The sequence below is a fragment of the Halyomorpha halys genome, unplaced genomic scaffold, assembly GCF_000696795.3.
Source record: "Halyomorpha halys isolate HHAL.00 unplaced genomic scaffold, Hhal_1.1 Scaffold137.1, whole genome shotgun sequence".
Taxonomy (NCBI): domain Eukaryota; kingdom Metazoa; phylum Arthropoda; class Insecta; order Hemiptera; family Pentatomidae; genus Halyomorpha; species Halyomorpha halys.
The window spans coordinates 609,671-626,320 of record NW_027110325.1 but is presented as its reverse complement, the minus strand read 5'-3'; the positions used below and the strand labels follow the sequence as shown (position 1 = coordinate 626,320).

General features: G+C 30.8%; 1 protein-coding gene across 2 annotated transcripts in view; it reads right to left on the bottom strand.

The window, feature by feature from the left end:
* Positions 1-6,940: 6,940 nt before the first annotated feature.
* LOC106678390 (uncharacterized) overlaps positions 6,941-16,650 on the bottom strand; it is a 256,842-nt gene continuing 247,132 nt past the window's right edge. For both annotated transcript variants that reach the window (XM_014416870.3, XM_014416869.3), the window contains exons 2-3: positions 16,396-16,448; positions 6,941-8,767 (exon numbers count right to left, since the gene is read on the bottom strand). In XM_014416870.3, the coding sequence (XP_014272356.1) occupies positions 8,143-8,767; positions 16,396-16,448 (678 nt within the window). In that variant the 3' untranslated portion in view covers positions 6,941-8,142. The remainder of the gene's footprint in view (positions 8,768-16,395; positions 16,449-16,650) is intronic.

Sequence of the window (16,650 nt, the reverse complement as noted above, 5' to 3'; positions counted from 1 at the left end):
TTTCTATTTTGTTGATTAATTTTTTTAGTGGTTTTATTATTATTATTATTATTTAATAATTTTAACAATGCCTAAATCAAAATGGTGGAGCTGTTTTTCGCGAATTGATAATCAAACTGCCAAGTGCCGAATGTGCGGACGTTTTGTAAAAACGTCAGGTAATACATCTAATCTGAAAGCCCACATTGTTAAAGTGCATTCCAAGTATACTAATACCCCCACTAAGACATCTCCAAGGAAGCAGAATTTTGGCCAACAAGGGATTTCAGGAGAATCAAGCTCTATAGTGGGTGAAGGAAGTGAATCCCTGAGAACAGTTACCAACAAGCCCTCATGTTCTAGGAGCATACAGGGGGCCTTGGATGAAGGCTTAAACCAACCTTCAACAAGTAAGGAAACCATTCAGCCAACTCTGGAACAGTCCTTCGAAATTATCTCTTCTCACCAGAAAGGTGGTAAACAGCATTGTCAGACCACTAATGCCATTGTTTATTTGTTGTGCCAAGCAAATTTACCATGTTCCTTGGTGGAGCATGATTCATTCGTGAAGCTTTGTAAAGTACTTTCTCCCAATTATAAAGTACCGACTAGAAAGACTGTTAAGCATGGCAATACCAGTTGCCCATATTATTGAATATAAAATTGGAAAAATCTCACCTTCCTCTAAGGTTGGCTCTAAACTGAAAGATGCCATGTTAAAAGCAGTCAGGAAAAGGTTAATTGTTGAAAAAAGACCTGTTTTAGCTATAAGTACACTGCTGGATCCCAGGTGGAAAAAATTATACTTCCGGGATCCTAATGTCCTTTAACAAACTATACAGGAGCTGAATCAAATTTTAAATTCCTCCCTATCCCCTAAAAGTGCTCAGAGCTCAGACTCTGACCACAGTAAAGAAAGAACCTCTTCCTCTTTCTTTGACGAGCATGCAAAAATTGTAAAGGAAACGTGGAAATTGCGCAGTTCTATAGGTATGAAAATATTTTTATTTTTGTTTTCTATTTTGATAGTTATCACATACATTTTATATGAATTTGATATATTTAGCAGTTAGTATGAAATCAGTAATTGATTTATAATTTACTCTACTTTGATTAATTAATGTTCGTTACATCTTTAGCAACATCAGTCCTTCCCGATGAGCTGGCGATGTATTTGAGGTCACCAGCAGAAGCTGACACAACCAAGTGCCCTCTAACATTCTGGTGCAACTCGGGATGGTATCCAGAACTTGCCTAACTAGCAAAGAGGTACTTATCTGGAACATGCACTTCGGTACCCTCTGAACGGATTTTTTCCAATGCAGGAAATATTATTACTCCCTGCAGAAATAGGATGAAGGGGGATACTTTGAATAAAATACTGTTCCTCCATTCAATAGGAGAAGAATATTATTTTTAAGCAATAGTGCTGTATTGATTATTTCAATTTATTATATTATATTAGCCTACAATTGCATTACATTATTTAATTATTATTACATTGTATTTATAATAAATGATTTGTCTTTTAGTTAATGGTTTTGTAAATACTCATATGTTTATATATGTATAATTTTTTTTTTCTTGTATCGATTATTTCAATATTTTTTGTTTATTTTTTCCTTCTGTTGCATTAGATTATTTAATAAAGTAATTTTATTTGTTTAATCATGTGATTATATTTGTATCATATATAAATTATAAATTTGTTTGTATCATATCTATTGTAATTATATTTGTATCATATATAAATTATAAATTTGTTTGTATCATACCTATTGTAATTATATTTGTATTATAAATGGTTTGTCTTATTGTTTAAATGGTTTGTAAATACACATAAGCATATGTATATATATATTTTTTTTTTTGTTTGGACCGATTATTTCAATTTTTGTTGCATAAAATTATTTAATCAAGTAATTTTATTTATTTCATTTAGTGGTATGGTTATGTATGGTTTATATATATATATATATACATATATATATAAATTAAAAGTTTTTGTATTATTTGTATTTTTGTATTATAACTATTGTAATAGTATTTGTATAAAGAATCGTTTATCAGTCATTCCAATGCTTCTTCAAATACAATTAGCTGCCTCATTGGTTATTTGGATAAAAATTTTAATGAATCCCTACTACAAACCTTCCTTGTCCTTGTGAATGTTGTTTCCTATTTTCCTTTGTATGTGCAGTATTAAAGGCTCATCATTAACTGCTCCGCTCTTTTACGATAAATTTAGTTGTTTCATGTTTTATTCTTTCATGTAATTTTATTCTGTTTAATGTGTTACATTGCCTATAGTGCAAGTTGCCAATTGTTGCTATGATATATTTTTTTCTAGATGGCAAAACATATAAAAAGTGATTTGACTGATACATTGTTGTGGTGACCCTTTTAGAACTGAAATATTCTATTTGCTGCATGTATCATGGGATAGATTAACATAGTTGTAATAGATAAACCTTTTAGGAACTGGAAATTAGGCTTAATTATACTCATTATGGAATTAACTGAAAAGTTAACACAATAAATCAGGGTATATATACAAACACAAAATAAAACATGGTAGATCTAATGACAAAGAGGTTAGAAAAATAAAAAGGTATGATGCTATTAGGTATTAAAGCATTAAGATATTTCATCACAATAGTACATTGTAATTTTTAATTGTACAGGACAGGAAAAGTCTGACCCTCATTTAGCTTTATTAATGATATTTTTTGTCATGCATAAGATTATCCCAATAATTTGGGCAATATTGCCTATCATTTAATCCTAAATGACATTCTCATTTGGGTTATGGTTCAATATGAGCAATTAAATAAATTGGCTTGTTCAAAGGGATTCCAGCTTAGGTTTCATATAATGGTTAAGAATTCCTGAATACTTTATCTTGCTGACATTACTGAGTTCAAGCCAAGGTTTTGCCAACCAGAATTATTTTAAAACTTCACATTGGTCAAAACAATTACCATTGAGCTATTGTGCCCCAGATCTTGGTTGTTATATACTCTCGAGGATTTTACAGTAATTGGTGTAGGTATGGATAAAATATTGAGATTAAAAAATATGTTTATTCATCATACCTCTTTGTTTGATTTATATCTTGTGATAAACATTACATATTATTCCCTATGTAACGTTCTATCTTGGGCTCCCTAAGATGCGAAGCATTAGTAATGTTGGAATTACCTTTTAAATAAGTCATTCACAAGGTGGAAGAAGTAGATATTTTACTATAATTATTATGGATATATATTGTGACATCTGATAGATTCAAGACTTATTTTTTATCTTATTTGAATATAACGACACCACAAATTCTGAGTGTCCTGCAGTCTGTAGGCAGTAATTTGTTTTTTATATGTTTCTTTGAACTAGATTATGATTATTTTTTTAAAGCATATCGATTAATATTGTCAGTCAGCTCTACATTATGATTGTTATTGTTCTCCATGTCTATTTGTGCTGGGTAATAGTGCCCATCATTGGCCTCAACACATGGTGAATCCTTTGTGAAAAATTAAAAGTAATTATGTACAATTGTGCAGAAAAAAATGTAGTTATGTTCCAGCATATAGAAAAGAAGAAAAGTAAGAGAAAGATCATTGGAAAAGTTACTAAAAAATGTAACAGTTTGAGGGTTCCATTATATTGAGGGATATTAAGCCTTGTCAATAACCTTTCAACACCTAACAAATGCAATAGGTCATTGGGCATATCAGCATAGAACAAAAATTCTTCCATTTTCGATAAGTCACATTATTGTTAGACATTGTACAGTACAATGTAATTTTTAAGATATATTTACCTGAGTTTTATTAGTGGCAGTAATATTTTAAGTATATAAAGCTAATATCTGTTATTAAGGTAATCTGTTAGGATTAAATTATATTACAAGATAAACAAGTATGGATATTGCTATGTGTAGGTATACCCTCTAAATGCTGTTAATACAATTGAGTACTAAAGTTCAAGAATAAAAAAGGTTTTTCAAGTTCAGTTAAGATTTGTTCTTCACATCTTTCTACAAGCCATAACCATAAGTCAATATCGATATAGATGTAATAAGAATGTGAAGTATTGAAATGCATAGGAAATTATCAAATAACCATTTCTAAGCTTTTCAATTAATTTAAAATTTTCTAGTGTTTTTTAACAAAGTATCGATAGTTCGATAAAATAATATTGGAATATTGTTGCTAATGTTGAAATGGATATAAAATTATTAAAATAACCTATCGAAATACCACTTTGATTCTTTTCCAAAACGTTACTAGTCTTTTTAAAGAAAATATCGATATTTCGATAATGTTATTTTTAATATGGGAATATTGTTGCTAATCTTCGATATCATTATTAATGAGAATGTCAAATATTGAAATGGATATTAAATTACTATAATCTTTTAAGAATTAATTTTTAGAATGATTCTCCAGATTTATTTCAATTAGAAAGACCTGAGGAAGTGGGGCAAAACATTAACTCTTTATAAATAATTATTATTTGAGTTCTTTTAACCACACCTGGATCTTCCTTTTATATTGTATTTTTATATATGTGTTATTTCTTGTATTTACAACAATATCACACATGTAACAACCATATAATATATTGTAATATTCATAAATGTATTATTTAACTTAATAAAGATAACAATAGACTCTTATGATCCACTAAAAGCTAAAGTCTTACAAGTAGCATATCTCAATGGTTTTTAATAGCCTAGAGAATTGACTAAGCACAAACTTGGCTAACCCAAGTGCAAATTCAGGAATTTTTCCTTTTTTAAGGCAGTAACAATATACATAATGAATCAGTATATTGTAGTGCTCTTATTGGAAGTATGTATAAGACTACTGTTCACTTTACCTTCTCTGGATCTCTCCTCCTTTCTATACCTTTTGTTATTTTCGTAAGGACCTACAGCTAGTACCTGTAGGACTTGCAATCCCTTTCATGACTATAGGCTAGTTCCCTTGTCATCCCCTTCACAACCCTAGGATGGTTCTTATGAAGTGAAGTTTCCATACTGGAGTATGAGGATTTACTGCTAGTTCCCGTAATTCTCATCCTGTCAATTCATCTCCTAACTAGATACTTAACCTACTATACATGCACTGTTGAGGCCTTCTGGTGTAGAGTACTTTACATCTTCAGTTGGAGTCAGAACTAATTAATTATACACAACCACCTCGAGAACCTCATTCATTACCATTGCAGACAACTCCCTAGAAAAATTCTACTAATACGGTTAATAATTCCTAAGTTTAGGGATCTTTCTGGACAATCCAAAACCAAACCATTATTTGTGTGTATACTGGTTCATTACTTTAATGAACAATTATATTTGGGGGTTTGTTTCTAAATGAAGTTTTGGATTATATATTTTTTAATGTTGCTTTTACTTTTAATTTAAACAGAATAAACATCAGTTTTTTGATTTCTGATAGTCACTTTATAATGTTAGACATATCAGATTCATTTTAGTTGATTATTGCTTTTCCTTACATCTATTTCCGCTGAATATGATTGTGGTCCAACTTCTTTCATCTATATGGATTAAACCAAATTTAATAAAGAATAAATAAAAAATATATATAGCTATGTTATGAATCATTTCAATATTGTTCATTTGCTTTGTTAAGCCTTGCTAACCAATTTTGTTCAGTAAAATATGGAGTGGAAAGATCATTATTCAAAACAAAGAAGATAGCATGTTCATTCAAAAGTCTGTTGAATTGCAGCCATGTTGAAAAGACTCAAATATTTTAAACTTTAATGAGGTGTAGATAGTTGACCGTAGATTAATGATTGGAGAAGTTTGTTGGGGGTTGCGGTCAGCAAAGAACAACATAAATAAACAAAACCATATTTATTTATTTTATGCCGACGTTTCGACCTGAGTTTCAGGTCTTCATCAGAGATATAGAACAAAAGAGATAACAACAATATATATAGTAGAATAGTATACAAACAAATTTAGAATTATAAAAAATATTGTATCATTACATAAAATAAATAAATATGGTTTTGTTTATTTATGTTGTTCTTTGCTGACCGCACCCCCCGACAAACTTCTCCAATTTTAAACTTTATTTAACTTTCCATCATAATTGTAGTTATAGTATATATAAGTCAAGAATAAGTGTTAAAGAATAATGTTCATAAAGAAATCATAGGAAAAAACTCAAAACCGTAGTGCTACAATTGATGTTGAGAACTAACGCAGAGAGAAGGGAATAAAACTTGGTTTTAGGGGATTCCTTGCTTAGGACCAGGCAGGTAATGGTGTATCCTGGATGAGAAGGTCCTGATTCATCTTTTGTCTAGCTCAAGGGGATACATCTTGAAAAAGAAGACATTGAAGAGTCTCCCAAGAAGAAGGGACTCTTTGTTTAGGTCACCAAACAACACACTTTGGTGGATGAGAAGTGAGTTGAAAACTGTTAGAGAACCAATGCTTTGTTTTGTTAGTGTTTGCAGAAAGATTGCCAGCAGTCAGTGTTAATTTGTTAAGAAAATCATCAAAAGATTCTATTAAATTGGTTAGTTTTGTTCTACCTAAAATTAAATACATTTGTAAAAGAGATATTAATTTAAATTAAGTGTTATTAAAAATGAGTTTTCTGATTGCCTAGAAACCCACCCTGAGATTAAGAGTCTAAAATTTAAATAAAATTCTATTATCTATTTAATATTCTAATCTGTTAAAATGAACCCAAGCTATACCTAAGAAATGAGAATTAAGTGCAAACTATTAAAATTCCTTTTATTTTATTTTAAATAATTCTTGAATATTACTATTTAAAATAACAGAGTACAATGTAGGATATATATTTTTTCAAGAACCTATTGTATATATTTTTGGTTCTTTTTAATTTCCAATAACTCACAATGTGATTTATAAATAGTCATTGTAAATGGGAATAAATGAAATGAAATAAAAATGAACCATTTTCTCATCTCTTTATATTTTTTGAATTATACAATATATAAATATAATTAGAAATTTATATTTACAAAACTCATGAGCAAATTTTTAAGTATAAACAACAAACCTTTACATCACTTACAAAAAGTGTCGAGTATTTATAAACATTAATCGCTTTACAAAGACACAGTCCACTGCATAATTATTAATGTCTATATTTATTTACAAAAATAGTTAGTTTACATTTTTGTCAGTAACATTAACATTTACAAACAAAAAGAAAAAAAAATAACATATTCACAAATATATATATGCATAATTCAAAAATTGATGTAATGCTGAAAAATTCTTAACAATTTTTTTTATCGAATAAAAATATATATATTTTTTTAATCAATTCTGGTTTAGGCACAAATATAATAAATATACACACTTTTGTTCACTATATACAATAATTGACTAATTAGTTCTGTTTACATAATTTTTGCATATACAAGTAATCTCAAGCTCTCTCTTTTTTTTTCCTTTTTCTTTTTAAAATAAGTATACCTCTAAGTAGATCACAGTTCCGAGAATTATGGGTAACATAAAGAACAATCACCAATTTGTCTCAATTTGTGCTTCAATATATTGGATTCTAGTTTTTCATAAAATAACTGCAGTTGTCAGAGTTTGGATGCGCCACGCAAAGCGCAAGTCCAAACAATTACTGCATTTTGATTAATCACAGTTCGATTGGGAAATAATTTCCCGAAACCACATCATAACAAAATAAGTATAAAAATCAAAGTGTCATCTAAATCGGCTATGCTCCCCTAATTTGACTTATTAACATAGGAACATTTTTTTTTTGTTAAAAATTGAATAGTAATAATTAATTTACTATCGCTATATGGTGATAGAAAAGTGAATATTATTCTGCTTAACACAAAAATATCTAATTAGTATTTTACATTTTATGTTAAACAACAATAAAAGCTATTCAGTCTGCTTGAAAATAATCCTCTCGGATATTAATAATTGTAAATATTGTTCATGAAAAATAAGCGACATAAAAGAATATCATAAATAAATTAGAGTCCGTTTAACCCTTCAATGTTAAGACGTTAAAAAAAACAAAACAACCTAGACATCCTATAATGAGGACGCTACTATGTCAAATCAGTTATAACACAATAAATATAAAATTTGAGATCGTTATGCTATTATTCTTGATTTTATCAGTCTGGGAAAGTCTCAGATACTATTTCACCAGGTAGATGGTGCTTCCAGCTTCTAAATAGGTACCTGGTGAATTTTCTCAATTGCCTAAATTTACAGTAAGTTGCTCCTTGTGCAGATTCCAGCTGCTGCGTCTGGATTAAAAAACCCTTCTCTTTGAAAGTTTGTTCAAGTTTCTCTCTGGCAAGGGATTTCCTCGATTTTTTTCTTTGCTGTTCCCTCTGGTCGTAGTACCTGAAGTTTCCACCAGCATCGACAGAAAGCATCTTCTTCTCCTTCAAAGAAGGTGTGGCTCCTCCAGTGAACTTAAATTTACACATTGAAACTTGACTTGGAGGGCTTTGCTTGGCTTTTAAGTCCCTAATACACAAGTTCAATGGTTCATCGACAATCGTTGTGCCATAGTTTTTATAAATGAGATGACAGATATCAGCTTTCTTTGGTTTCCTTCCTCTTCTGGGTCTTGCGTTGTCTAGTGTCATCTCCCCCATGTAAGGAAGATCTGTGTAACGAACTGTTGGTGGACTCGGAGGACTTGCCAAAGATGCTTCATAATGGTCGAGATACTCTGGAGGTAGAGCTTGGTGATGAAATTTTAGTTTCCACCTTGCCTTTCTTCTACCCCTGAAACATAAGAAATAAATATAAATACATAATTTAAACATATTATTTACATTATAATATAAGTATATCCTAGCCTTTCACCAACCCTTCTGCAAAATTAATGCAGATGTGGGTCTGGCTGTGATGTCTGGGGAGCGGGATCCGGTATGAAAAGGAAAAAATGACAATCTGTTCAAAATGAAGTCGTAAGAATTACAGTGGATGCTCCTTGGTTTGTAAGGGACAGCCAATTGCATCGGAAATTAAAAATAGAGACAATAGAGGAGTACATAAAAAAAGGTTCTTAAAGTTCCACCCCGAGTTACCAACAGTTAAAAAATCTGTGACCTACAACTTGAGAAAACCAACCACAACTCGAAGACTGAAGGATATCCTGTTATAAATTCTATATTAATCATATCTATTATTATCACTCTAAAATTATATTTTATCTTAATTTAATTTTTTTTTCTATCTCTTTCTTCTTAATCTTTTTCTTGAATTTACTTTCTTTTTTCCATTAGAAGTCAGTTATTTATTTATCAATAAATGTCATTGTTTTTGTTGTTAACTTTACTTTTATATTTTATTAAGAATTATTATTTTAATCTATATAGTTAGGGGTGTCTTTTCTGACTATACCCCTCATAATCAAATGTTAAAAAAAAAAAAACTCTTACATTAACCATATAAGGCCCACCAGGCCGATCTGGTATTGAATAAAACAAAATTTATAATTATTGTTCCCACCTGAAGAAAACCTGAAATGCAAACATTTATAGGAAAAGAAAAATAGAAATTATTTTCACATGATTTTTGCCTTTACTGATCTTTTTTCAAAAATCACAAAAGTAGTGATAACTATAATAGGAGCCCACTAACCTACACAAAACATAGGGATGTAAATAGGCAATAAAGTGAAAGTTGTGTGATTTATTAAGTTGCAAGGTTTATTACATTATTAGGGGTTTTCATGATCTTTAGTTTAACATGTTAAAGTCTGTTAAATGGAAAAACACATTTTAAATGGAGAAATATTTCATTTATATAAGATGGGTATTCATGATATTGTGTTAAATGTAAAATGTTTTACCATGTTAAATGTTATAAGTATAGCATTATGAGCAGCCCTATTTAAAGTCATGTTAAATGGTAAATGCATGAGAGTTCTTAGAGGATTTTCTGAGCAGCTTGTTTAGTAACCTTTCCTGCCAAAACTTCCGTTTTGGAAGGAAAAACTTCATGTTATTGTTTACTTCTAAGTTTCGATTACAGTAATTTACTACAACATGCCTAAAATAGGGGAAAAGTAGAAGTGTAAAAGTTTGGCTACTAGTTGTCTATTTAAAAAAGTCCAAAGCACAAGGTAAAAGAAAAAAAACAAAACAAAACACAGACTATGAGTAACATAACACAACAAACAAAATGGTGAGAATCTGTTCTGTTGCATGACACCATTCTTCATTTAACAGACCTAGTAACAGACTCTCAACCATGTTATATGTTATATAGTTTTAACACGGTAAAAGAAGGAAAAACTTCTCCATTTAACATGTAAAAATAAAGATCATAAATATCCCTAACATGGTCGAGAGTCTGTTAAATGGAGAATGATGTAACGTAGCAGACCAGCTGAGCTCCTCATCAGTTTGTTTGTTGTTGTGTTTAATAACTAATAAACTAATAAAGCAATGGATGACAATAATAATAATGAATTGACAGTTGCCAATTAGCTCATCTTGATTCTGTTCCCCACAATTTAGAAGATCAACAAGACAATCAGTAGCCAAAATTTCACACAACTTCCACTTTTCACTCAATTTAGGCATGTTGTAATAAATTACTTAAATGTAAACTTAGAAGTAAACAATAACATGAAGTTTTAGAAAGAAAGGTTATAAAACAAGTTACTCTTAAAATCCACTGGGAGCTCTTATGCATTTTACATTTGACATGACTTTAAATAGGGCTGCTCACAATTAACATGGTAAAACATTTTACATTTAATCATCATATAACATCATGAATACCTCGATTATATGGTTCTGACCTATTTAAAATTGTAACATCATATATTTTTCATATAAATAATTCTAAATTACGGTATTTTTATTGGCTTCTCTCTCCCGTAAAGATGTTATGACAACACAAACATTACATAACTTAATGATATATTTCTTGTAATAAATTATAAATATCAAGAGAGAGAGTTGTTCTGAATAGAATACATTATTCTTAATAAGACGCAGTTGGAGTACATCAGCCCTAACAGATCTTGAGATTAGCCATCAAGGAACTACTTTATGAGTCGAGGGGAGTATTTATTTAGCCAATTAAAGATAAAAAAAAAAGTTTTGAAATATAGGAATGGTGGTAAAATATTCAGTTAAAAAAAAAAAAAAAAAAAAAAAATACGAATTCTATCTTTCACCATAAAAAGTAAAGATCTTAAAGCTGGTTGGTTATGATTTTTATTTCTTATAGTTCTTATCTTCAATTTCTTGTCATTCTAATCCTTTTCGACAAAATACCATCTAGATTTACATAACGATAATGTTTTAGTTCCACGAAATAGGAGGAATTTATGTAGCGTAAATAATATCTTTATCTCGAGCTTATAGCATCTGAGGCGATTAAATTTTTATTTGATGTCATCTGTGTGATTTTTTTTTTTCTGAATTCTTCAGGAGATTCGATTTATAAAAAAAAATCTCTAAAAGAAAACCTACGCAAAGGTTATCGAATTAATCGATACCGTTGGAGATCGATATAAAATAATCTGGGAGTGGATGAATACGATTGCTAATTGACGCATGCGCAAGAGTGTGGATAGGTTATTTGCATTGGCTGGTACAAGTTGGCATGTATTTGCGGCTGACCCATTGAGTGTTAGAACTGCCTACAGTTATATATTTGAGCTCTCTGAATTTTAATTAATTTAAAGAATTTCCCCAACCTTCGGATTCAATAATTAAATCTTATTTAAGGTTGTATATTTGAAAATTCCATAGATTCGGTGTAAATAAATTGTATCAAATCTTCTTAATAAACTTTAGCAGTTTATTTTTGATTTAACAAAGCACAAATATATATTTATGGAGGCATTATATGTCTAGATAATTTAATTAAAATGTTTCTGATACAAATTCAAGAACGAAGGTTGAATTTATAGGTTATGTTGTACTATTTATATGAATTTGTCATCTATAACCTAAATTGTAGATATTTAGGTTTTATTTCATTTCAACTATCTTTAGTTCGTTCCTTTTTATAATGTAAATTGAGTAAATCGGATATAATAGCCGAATAGTGACTTTTGTTGGATCCTTTGTTTACCAAGCATCTGTAAAATTCTAGGATTAGCAGTAATTGGCAAAGGTGTAGATCCAGAATAAAATCCATGTTATGTGTTAAATGCAGAAGACCTCACAGTGGATTTTCTGGGCAACTTGTTTTCTAACCTTATTATCTTAACGAGATAATAAAATCTCCAGCAGTTTCTTCACTTCATCTTTTCTCTACCTCCTTGTTTTTTGACAAGACTCATTTCATAGTTGGCTGTCGAGCCAGTGAAACATGCGAGATTACACTCAACTATCATGCAAGTCCTAATAGTACAACTGCTGCTATACTGTCGCGTTAACCACCATCTAAATGAAGCTTTACTCATTTTACTACTTCTCTCCTTTAATGGAGATATAGATGTTAAAAAAGTAATAATGTCATGATGGTAAATGTTTTATCAAAGAATATATTACATTTGTAGCATTTAAATGTCAAAGTAATCCTAAGTAACACCTCAGAAAAATAATGGGATTTCTTTTTTACATAAGTCGTTAAACGCTTGTTTTTCAAAAAGGGTTCATATATTATTGGTAACCGCTACGAGACAGGTCGCAATTACTGAGAGATGCGTTTCTTCAAGTGTCAGGCATTTGTCGACCTGAGGAGAGCCTTATCTCGGCCTCAAGAAGACCAGAATAAAGAAGGGTCCTTAATGGACCTGGAGGAGCTCTTATCTCGAAGATATCCTTCCCAGAAGCCAGGATCCTCGAAGAGTAGGTGTAAATAGTGGCAGATAGAACTTATTTATATTGCTGGCTGGTCAGTGGGAACAGGTTCTGCCAGTATTATGTTGGTACTTCTGGTCGCAGGTGACTGTGGGGCTGTTGGACAACTCCTTTAATCGGGATTCTTCCTCTTTATAGGTTCTAGTCCATTTATATATATTTATTAACTGCAATATAAAAGGATTTATTTAATAGCGGTATTAAGTATAATATCGATTCGCATTAATAATCGATATTTTGATTGCTTCCAATGGATTACACTATCAGTAACAAGTGGCGAGTCCCATCCTAAGCGGTTTTTATCACCATCTCTTTCTTGTAAACCTTTCTTACATCTTCTTCTTTATTATCCTTAACGACAATCCCATTCCACTTCTTGACTCCTCGGAGTCGCATTCGACGCCTAACCGGGAGTAACCATGTATTCATTATAATCCTCAAACTAGTCCAATGGTTCCGCGAACTCTGCCTTTTAACAACTTTTCAGTTACTTGTTTCTTCTCTTCTTTTTTTTTTTTTAAATCAAGCCTCAGACTTAATGCAATTTTTCCATCTTCGTTTCGGGCTACCTTCAGATGTTTACCCGTTTGTTCAGAGTTAGTTAACATTTAGGGATCCGTTCGTTGCTAAATCCCACATCCTTTACACGCCTATTTTATTATAATAAATAAATAATACAATAATAATAATAATAAAGGCATAGCAAATTCGAAGGTTCGATGCCAATAATACCAATTGTTCACTAAATACATATGTAAAATTACGCCCCTTAAAACCGAAGCCTATTAAAGCAGTCTAATGCAATCATCCCATCTACGTTTCGCTTTAGTGTTTATTAAAGTTTTAGTGATCCATTCCTTACTAACTTAGACACCCATCTTATTCACAGAAATGTTTATATTTACCGGATCCAGTTTCCTCAATTCAATGTTGTGTAGTCTTCTGAATCTTCAAGTTAACTCTTCCTTCTTCGCTCCGTATTTTACGAAATACTTTATTTTCAGAAACCTTGAAGTCCTGTTTCTCCCTTAGTGTAAGAGGCCACGTTTCGCTCCCGTAAAAGACATTGAGAAGGATAATAGTTTTGTAAATTCTAACTTTTAATTTTTTGGAAAGAAGGCACGAAAGGTAAGAAATTTCGAAACCAAAAAATAACTAGCATGTCCTGCCTTTTACCTCGCTTTTATTTCCTTATAAATTTTTTTTTCTAGTTATCGTCGAACCTAAATACATAAAGCTATTTACCTGTTCAAATGTATTTCCTCCTATATCTATATCATATATAAGTATATATTAGGGGTATTCATGATCTATGTTAAAGCGTGTTAAATGGAAAAACTCATGTTAAATCGAAAAAAATTGGCTTCTTTTGCCGTGGTAAAACGAAATAACATTTAACATGGCTGAGAGTCTGTTACTTGGTCAGTTAAATCGAGAATGACGTCACACAATAGACCAGTTGAGATCGCCGCCATATTAGTTGTGACTTTCAATACAGTTGTCAATTAGCTCATCTTCATTCTCTTCTTCACAAGTTTGAAGATCAATAAGACACTCATAAGCTAAACTTTCACAAAAATTCCACTTTTCACTCACTCTAGGCATGTTTTAATTAATTACTTAAATCAAAACTGAAGTAAACAATAACATGAGGGTCTGGAAGGAAGGTTATAAACATAAAGGCTTATACAACAAGTTGCTGAGAAAATCCGCTAGGGGCTCTTATGCATTTAACGTTTAACATGACTTCAAATAGGGCTGCTCACAATCCTATAGTTATAACATTTAACATGGTAAAACATATAACATTTAACACAACATCATGAATACCCCTATTAAATGCGGTTTCTTGAACCCTTATCCACCGTAGGGAAGCAGACATCTAGAAATGTAGCATATGCTACTTAAGTATTGTATTCAATATGCATCTAATTCAATTGCTTTATTAACAGTCAATATATATCATACACTTTATAATTTCTAACAAGTGGTAAATGCCCACCCAGGCCTGTCATTATTTTTTTTTTTTTTTATGAACCATGACAGGGTAGGAGGTGTAGTACAAGATCAGGGGTGAAAAAAAGTTAGTTATTTCACACCAATGTTCGATCACTTTATTGAAAACTATATATAATTACTTATAATTGAGAAGTCTGCTTAGTATAGTTAAAAGGAATAAAAACGCCGGCTGTTTCAATAAGTTAAAAAAAATGAATATTTCATTGGAACCTCTATATCTTTAAAACTACTGACAAAAATAGAAAACCTAAGAGGAGATCATTTAAAGAAGAGGAAATTTTCTAAAATATTAGTTCTAATAAACATCTTTCCGTTCAGCAATTCGCGAGATATAGCTTTTTAAATTGCAACATTTCATAAAGAATGTACTAAAAAATCACTGGTTAGTGAATTTATTTATGAGAAATCTATATCTTAGGAACTATGAGACCTATAGATGTCTATTAACACTCAAACTAAAGCTAGTTTAATGTACTGTAAACCTGTTAATGACGTTTATCTTTGCAGAAGTAGGAGTTTTCAAAATTTCGACAAAATAAATTCACAAATTTATAGTTGTTCCGACTAATACTTCAATTTATGAAAAAAAATATCTCAGGAACGACGTACAGATGTCTGATAGCACTCAAATTAAAGGTACTTTAATGGACTATAAAGTAGTTTATGACCTTTACCTTCGAAGGAGAAGTAGTGTTTATGATATTTGATAAAATATTATCCGAAAAACTAGAAATTAACATTTTGTGGAAAATATCATAAAACTACTACTCCTACGAAGATAAACATCATAAACTACTTTATAGTCCATTAAACTAGCTTTGCGTTAAACTAGAATGCTAATAGACATCTTTACGTCAAATAGTTTTTGAGATATAGATTTCTCAAAATAAATAATTTTTCTGGGCATTTTTCATGAAATATCGCAATTTAAAAAGCGATGTATCTCGAGAACTATTTAACATAAATATGTATATCAGGGCTCATGTTATAGCAAATTTACTCTACTTCAAGAGATGTTCTCTTAGATTTTCTAGTGTTGTTGGTAGTTTTAAAGGTCCGAATGAAAATTTTTTTTTTTAATTTTTGAAACAGCCACCATTTTTTATTCCCCTTACCTATACTTGGCAGACTCATCAAGTTTGACTAGTAATTATACGCAGTTTTCTTTGAAGTGATCATAAAGTGGGGTGAAATACCTGCCTTTTTTCCCTCTAGGACTCTTGCACTAAAGGGAAAGAGATTAACTACAGCGTAGCATCCTATTCTAACCATGGAGGAGGATCAAGTTTTCATAATAAAAGTCGACCTCCAGGCCTAATTTGAACCGGCGCCGCTGCAGTTCCGATGTTGCACACACCTACGCCTCAACTCCCTCAGCTTCAGACGGCCCCTTTTGCATGGGCACTGGTTTCAGGAGACAGAAATTTATCATAATAATTCTAATTTAACCACCAGTTGCTCATAATGAAAATTATTTGACTTACACTACCCTTACTTTGAACTCTCATTAAATAATTGACAATGCGGCATTATGGAGCAAAATAATTTATGGAAAATTACCTCAAGGTTTTCGAACTCTCTGGACTTGATGGCTCTTGTGAAACACCTTGCATCTGAAATATCAAATAACATTTTTTATTATTTTATAAATTAAGCAAAAAAAAAATATTAAAGACATTCACAAACATAAATTCACACATATATGTGTACATGTAAACATCTATGGGGAACGGCTTGGCTCAGTAAGGTACATTAGTGGTATTCATGATGTGTTAAATGTAAAATGTTTTACCATGTTAAATGTTATAACTATAA